Below are 7670 nucleotides of genomic sequence, written 5' to 3' on the forward strand. Positions count from 1 at the left end.
AGAAATCAATCTACATATAAAATATTGGTCACAGATTATTGGTCACTTTCTAAATAATAAAAGTATAGCGCATCCACTAGTAATTATATATTAATAAATCGTTTTTTACCGATGCAAATATGGTAGAAACAATGCATTGCGATATAAATGCCGATTTGTAGCCAATGCACACTTTTTAAACCGATGCATCGCATCGTTAACTTTTTATGCCGATGCACCGAGCGAATCGGGGAATCTTCCCATCCCTGACACACACACACACACACACACACACACTCAAACAACACGAGGGCTGTAGATGAGCTAAACGCTGTGCTGTGTTGATCAGATGTTGGGTGTTCACGGCTCCAGTGATCAGTGTCCCGGTGAGAACTCGCGGACGCTGGCGCGGATCGTCTGTGCCACAGTACTGGCAGGAGAGCTCTCTCTGATGGCCGCTCTCGCCGCCGGACACCTCGTCAAGAGTCACATGACTCACAACAGGTACAACACACACCTGCATCTGTAACTGCGCTTCTCAGCTCTCTCCAGATCCCTGATCAAACTCACTTGCCTGTAACTCCAGTTATCATGAAGACCTTAATTAGCTTGTTCAGGTCTTTCAATCTTTCATTTCTAGAAACACAAACGACTTTTACTTCTTTTTTATATACTATATATTTGTGACCATTAAAGTTATCTTTTTAATTAATAAGTCTCATATCAGAAACAAGATTTATTTTTAAATACAAAATAATATATATATATAATATTAAATATTTTAAATAGTTTTTTTCTCTAATTGTCTAATACATTGCTATTCAACTTTATACTGTGTAAAAAAAAAAATATATATATATTATTTTTTATACATCACATGATTTTACATTCTTTTAAAATTGCCTAATATTACAAATATTGTTCAATTTATAGCATTAATATATTTATTAATAACAATCTGATTACATTACATTGATGTTTGAAGATATTTTTTTTATTCTATACATCCATGACCATAAGTGTTTTCTTTTTAATTAGCAATCAGTCTTGTATCAAAAACAAAATCTGTTTAAACACAAATATTATAAATATTTAATATTTGAACTAATATAGTAAACATTGTTTTCCCCTTATTGCTTATTAAAATTAATTCAATTTATAGAATATTTTATATATATATTAACATCATTATACATGGTTTCTTTCCAAATTGCCTAGTAATATTACAAATATTATTTAATTTATAGTATTAATATAAATATATATATATATATATATATATATATATATATATGTGTGAATTACAATATGATATTTAATTATATTGTTTTGTTTAGATACTGAAGTGCTTTTACTCTCTCTAACAGGTCAAAAGCCAATCTACGAGAGACTGAACTGAGAGACTGAACTGCAGCCGAAGGAAGCTTCATGAAGCACAGAGAACTCTGGGAAACGGAGTCTGTGTGGTTCTCATGTTTATTCTCAGGGCGTCTGAAGACACGGCTGCAGGAGTGACAGATGTCTGGAGGAGTTCTCTTCTGTCAAGCAGCTGGGAAATACTAATGCTTGACGTTTTGTAAGGCGACTGCACGAGTAAATGAGCGAGACGCTCCTGCGTTTCACTGAATCTGTGTCCGTTTAGTCTTGCACTAAAATCCAAAAAAGATTTGTCAAGACCTGGTACAAGCTGAAGTCAAAACACAGCAGAGTTTTTATCACTTGATGGTAAAAATTCCAGAAAATGGGACATGAAAACAGGCTTTTTTTGCACACTGGCGGACAGTTTCTAGATTAAATCATGATCTCAGATCAGAGTTTGATGGGGGATTTTTCAGTTTGGATCTTCAGGTTATGAATGAATGTATTTAATTCATGTGTTCGGTTAATCACGCCAAACTCACTGTGACAAACTCCACTGACGGACCTTATAAACGAGGTGCTCCTGTACTTTAATAATAGTAATTTGAGTTTATGAATCTGAGTGTGAATGTGGATGTTTGCACTATTTGTATTATGTGTGTTTCTAAAGAAATGGGTCTGATTGTTACGTTTCTGTTGCCACTGACTAAAGTGCTTCAGCTTTTCTCAACAAAAGCAAATCCTTTCACTTTCTGACAATAGAAAGTGCTGATGAAGCCATATCTTTGTCTTTTAAACTTGCTTTGTCTTGCTTATTTCCTGCTGAACCACTGATCAGATGAGCACATTTTTAAATTGTCAGTATTTTTGTTGAACTCTTAAATGCATTAAACTGGACAAATAAACATGAACAGAATATTAGCTGCATTCTGTGCAAAATATTTTTTTTAAACAAGAATAGCCTTCAAGCATAATTCAATTTGATTTAACTCAATGCACAGCCTGTTAAATTGTGGTCTCTTTAAATTTAGTCCTTATTTTGTCATGTCACATTAATAAAAAGGCTAAAATAGCATCTAATTTTTCAGTTGACAATGCAAATCAAGCCCAAGATTATTTATACATAGTATTTTTTGTTTTGAACAATTTAAGTCTTTGTAAAAACATGACATAAAACCAAGAATAAATGCATGTTTACTTTGCATTTTTGCTTTAACATATCCGAGGTTCACTTCTACTGTATAAAGTTGGTTTTTCGCAAATTGTATTGGAATTGGAACCAGTGGTTCGAAGCGCTTATCACACTGCAAAAGTCACGCGATTTCATTAAACGAGGCTTAGTTCCATCACAACCGTTTAGAAATATTCTGACATTTTAATGGTATAGAGGTCTGTTTTTTGGAGCTCAATTACACAAATGCTTTTTAATAGTAAGGAGGACTTTTATGCTATGAAATTTGCAGAATGTTTTAATGGTACAAAGACTTAGTATGTCAAAATATCAAGAAAATGTGATTTTTTTCATGTCATGACACCTTTAAAACCGGCAGTTTTATACAAGTAAGCACGCAGAATGGGGCGGGGCTACACACATCGCTCCGCCCACAATGCATTTAATTGGTTATTGGCAAAGTACTCAATAATAGACTGTGTAACTGTGACAATTTACATGTTTAACAACAAATGAAATATTACAAACAAGCAAATGTATTATAAATCAATAATATAGACTTTACACAATCTATCTTGAGGCTGAATGCGAAAAATTATTATTTGTGGTTTTCTAAAATGCCTGAATAAAACAGTATGCATTAACTGCACAAAGAAATGCAGGACACACGAGTCAGGGGTGCAGAAAGATGTCAATCATTTTATTTCTCTCTACACAGGGTGCCGCCCTCTATTCACAGTACATGTTCATCCTGACACCTTTAGTGTGACACTTCATTATGTACACGAAACATCTGAACCCAATGACATTACATTCAGTGCAAATGCAACTAATAACACACTAGACTATTAGACAGACGCGCGTCTCGGCCGCACACACAAGCAGAACGCCTCTCCTGATTGGCTGTTTCCACCGAAATCCCCTCCAATCAGCAAGCGGTCACCTCGGTGGGGAAATCAGGTGTACGTTTGGTAAAGTAACACATTCAGTGAGTGTCTGGAATGTTTACGTTGTTTTATAAATCTCATCTGGTGGAAACGTTACCGTAAATACTGGGATGTTGTGTTGTGCGCCCGCTCGACTCGTCATACAGCGTCTTTAACAGTCTATCATGGGAACAGTTGGCCAATGGAAATGTATAGCAAAAAATGTAAAAGCTCGTTTTGCAAAAAAATATTTTCTTGCTCAGTATTTATGTCTGAAAAAAAAAAATTTATTCAAAGAGAAAACAGGTTTTTTTTACCCCACTGACAGATATTTTTTCTTGTTTTAAGCATAAGCTTAGTTTTGATCAAGTCATTTTATTTACTGCAGATGCAAAATTAATGCAAACATTTTTCTGAAAATTAAATTAGAATTAAAACAATATTTGGCAGTGGGCTAAAAAAATTAATGTATTTTAAAGAGAAAAATATTTTTTAACCCATTGATACATATTATAAGCATAAAATTATTTTTATCCTTTTTTTCAGACTTAATATCTTAAGTCATTTTATTTACTGTAGATGCAAAACATCTGAAAACATGTTTCTGCTAAATGTATAAAAATTAAGTGAATTAATGCTTAAATCAGTGGGTCATTTTGCTTCTCAAGTACTTGTATCTTGATTTAAGAATTTCTAGATATTTTTACTGGGAAAAAAAATTCAAAAATACTGAGTAAGAACTTCATATTTTACCAGTTTGTGCCTTTTAAGATTGTTTACTAATGCTTGAGATTTAAATGTTCACTTTGGAAGAATAAATTCGATCAAGAAAAAATAAATAAAAGCAACTAATTCTACCTGATCTACAATTACATACGAGCTACGCCCCAAATTGAAACCGCATCTCCCTATTGGACAGAGAATTTGATTGGTGTCAGGGCTTCTCCAATAAGAAGACAACACATTCTAATATGAGGTAAGAAATCAATGTGAAATGATCTTTGTATAAACACTAAAGGACGCCAGGTTGGTTTGTGGCTGTAGTTTGGGCGGTACAATCAGCAAGATCAATAATGAGGCACTTTTTCTAGAAATGTTTGAGTCTGTACACACCTCTCAGTCACACACACTAAGGCATATGGAGTTGGATTAGTCAGGTAAAAGCGTCGACTGACGATCTGAAACAAAAATGAAATTATATACAAATAATGTGTACGCAACGTTCATTTGACATATTAAACATTTCTGCCGGTTACGATCGATCTGGAATTGTGCTGCAGTATATCAGCTGCTGAGAGACGGATATAATTAAATCGCCAAAGAAATGAAGCGTCTCCTCGTCAGCGGCAGATGCTGCACTTCATAAAAGAGACGGCCAACATCGAGACGAAAGGCAGGTTCATAGAGTTCACTCACAAACATGCCTTTGATTTCCCCCAAACAGCGATTATACGAGGACGATGAAAGCAAAGCTGAAATGTTTGTTCAAACAGGAAAATAACAGGACTAAAACAGAGCCGGTCTCGAGTGTTCAGCTTCAAAACTCTCCGTTATATATATATATATATATATATATATAAACTTCCCATCTCACTTACTTACATACATACATACATATATATTCATATCAATGTAGATCTCAGCCAGAAAACATGGGACAGACTTTGACGTTGGGCATCTCTAGTCCTCTGCCCGTGTGAGCTAGTGTGGCGCTACAGAACGGCATCAAGCGTCTACCGCCGGGCTTCCTGTGGCAGCGGGATTCAGAACAGTCTGGAGAAGAGACGCGATGAGTCTTCGGTGTCGCTAGAGGAGTGTGCGGGAACCAGAGGCGCTCATGCACACCGACAGCAGAACTGGGGAACTGCAAAGAACAATAAATAATAAAAACTAATTTCAGAATTATGATAATAATGCAGTAAGTATTTAACATATGTGACCCTGGAGCACAAAACCAGTCATAAGGGTCAATTTTTCGAAATTGAGATTTATACATCATCTGAAAGCTGAATAAAGAAGCTTTCCATTGATGTATGGTTTGTTAGGATAGGACAATATTTGGCTGAGATACAACTATTTGAAAATCTGGAATCTGAGGGTGCAAAAAAATCAAAATACTGAGAAAATCGCCTTTAAAGTTGTCCAAATGAAGTTCTTAAATGCATATTACTAATCAAAAATTCAGTTTTAATATATTTACAGTAGGAAATTTACAAAATATCTTAATGTAACATGATCTTTACTTAATATCCTAATAATTTTTGGCATAAAAGAAAAATCTATATTTACGGTAGGACATTTACAAAATATCTTCATGGAACATGATCTTTACTAAATATCCTAATGATTTTTGGCGTAAAAGAAATATCGATAATGTTGACCCATACAATGTATTGTTGGCTATTGCTACAAATATACCCCAGCGACTTAACACTGCTTTTGTGCTGCAGGGTCACATTTATAGCAAAATTAATAATAATAATAATAAATATGACAACTAATTAAAAACCTAATACAAATAATAATAATAAAAATTATATTATATATCAAATAATAATATATATTATTAAATATATAAGAACATAAATCGTAAAATACATAATAACAACAATGTAATAAATAAAATAAAAATATAACCGAAAATAATAAGGATATTTAAAGAAATGTAAAAGTCTGACTCTGGCTAACATCTTTTTCAGTACTGCTGTCATATAAACTCTGAAGGTCATCAGATGTAGTTTGGTGCACCTGGTGCTCAGAAGAGGATGGGTTTTCCCGCTGTTTTCTCCTGGACGTAGGAAGTGAAGCGCTTGAGGAATTTGGGATATTCTCTTTTCGCAACGGCCCTCAGGACAGACGCAGGAGCCCAGCCGCCGGGATTCACTGCAACCACAACAAACAAACTTATTTATATATTCATATATTAAATGTTAATATAGTTGTATCTTATGTAATTTAGTAGCTATTTTATGAAGATTATAGGTGAGAGGTTCCTCTAACCGTTGGCCACGTATGTGATTTTGCACAGGATGTTGTCTCTGCTGATCTCTTTGTCTCCCTCTGGTGGACTGACCAGCGTCTGGCAGATCATCGCAACATTGATTTTAGCACGAACGCATCTGTTGTTTGGCTACACCAGGACAAAAACAATGAAACATCATAAATGAAAATAATACAACTTTGTAATTTTTTCATCTTGAGAAAATAATCCTACTTGCTTACTGTATCATAGAATGTCTCCATAATATATATATATATATATATATACACACACTACCGGTCAAAAGTTTGGGATCAGTGAGACTTGTAATGTTTTTTAAAGAAGTCTCTTATGCTCATCAAGGATGCATTTATTTGATCAAAAATACAGAAAAAAAAACAGTAATTTTGCTAAATGTTATTACAATATAAAATAATGGTTTTTATTTTAATATACTTTAAAATATAATTTATTTCTGTGATGCAAAGCTGAATTTCCATCATCATTACTCCAGTACAAAGTGTCACATGATCCTTCAGAAATCATTCTAATATGCTGATTTATTATTAGAATTATCAAGCTGCATTTATTTGATCAAAAATACAGAAAAAAACAGTAATTTTGCAAAATGTTATTACAATATAAAATAATGGTTTCTATTTTAATATCCTTTAAAATATAATTTATTTCTGTGATGCAAAGCTGAATTTCCATCATCATTACTCCAGTACAAAGTGTCACATGATCCTTCAGAAATCATTCTAATATGCTGATTTATTATTAGAAGTATCAATGTTGGCAACAGTTGTGCTGACAAATATTTTTTTGGAAGCTGTGATACTTTTTTGCAGGATTCTTTGATGAATAAAAAGTTAAAAAGAACAGCATTTAAAAATATATATATAAATCTTTTCTAACAATATAAATCTTTGGTATCACTTCTTAACAATTTAACACATCCTTGCTAAATAAAAGTAAAAAAATTCTTTCAGAAAAAGAAAGAATAAAAATGTACTGACCCCAAACTTTTGAACTGTAGTGTATATTGTTAGAAAAGATTTCTATTTTAAATAAATGCTCTTCTTTTGAACTTTTTATTCATCAAAGAATCCTGAAAAAAAATCATAGGTTCACAAAAAATATTAAGCAGCTCAACAGTTTCCAGCACTGATAATAAATTATTCATTATTAGAATGATTTCTGAAGATCATGTGACACTGAAGACTGGAGCAATGATGCTGAAAATACAGCTTTG

General features: G+C 33.3%; 2 protein-coding genes across 2 annotated transcripts in view; one reads left to right on the forward strand and one right to left on the reverse strand.

Annotated features, from left to right (window-relative positions):
- The window catches only part of LOC107713481 (3-hydroxy-3-methylglutaryl-coenzyme A reductase-like), a 12665-nt gene extending 10530 nt beyond the window's left edge, over nt 1-2135 (forward strand). The window contains exons 18-19 of the mRNA XM_016518996.1: nt 329-483; nt 1347-2135. Of these exons, the coding sequence (XP_016374482.1) occupies nt 329-483; nt 1347-1386 (195 nt within the window). The 3' untranslated portion in view covers nt 1387-2135. The remainder of the gene's footprint in view (nt 1-328; nt 484-1346) is intronic.
- A 2104-nt stretch (nt 2136-4239) lies between these two features.
- Nucleotides 4240-7670, reverse strand: part of LOC107713491 (collagen type IV alpha-3-binding protein-like) — a 41182-nt gene continuing 37751 nt past the window's right edge. Inside the window, exons 17-19 of the mRNA XM_016519007.1 lie at nt 6436-6565; nt 6184-6318; nt 4240-5299 (exon numbers count right to left, since the gene is read on the reverse strand). Coding sequence (XP_016374493.1) covers nt 6191-6318; nt 6436-6565 — 258 coding nt within the window. The 3' untranslated portion in view covers nt 4240-5299; nt 6184-6190. The remainder of the gene's footprint in view (nt 5300-6183; nt 6319-6435; nt 6566-7670) is intronic.

Source organism: Sinocyclocheilus rhinocerous, unplaced genomic scaffold (assembly GCF_001515625.1).
Source record: "Sinocyclocheilus rhinocerous isolate Xijiao unplaced genomic scaffold, SAMN03320098_v1.1 scaffold1937, whole genome shotgun sequence".
Classification (NCBI taxonomy): Eukaryota; Metazoa; Chordata; class Actinopteri; order Cypriniformes; family Cyprinidae; genus Sinocyclocheilus; species Sinocyclocheilus rhinocerous.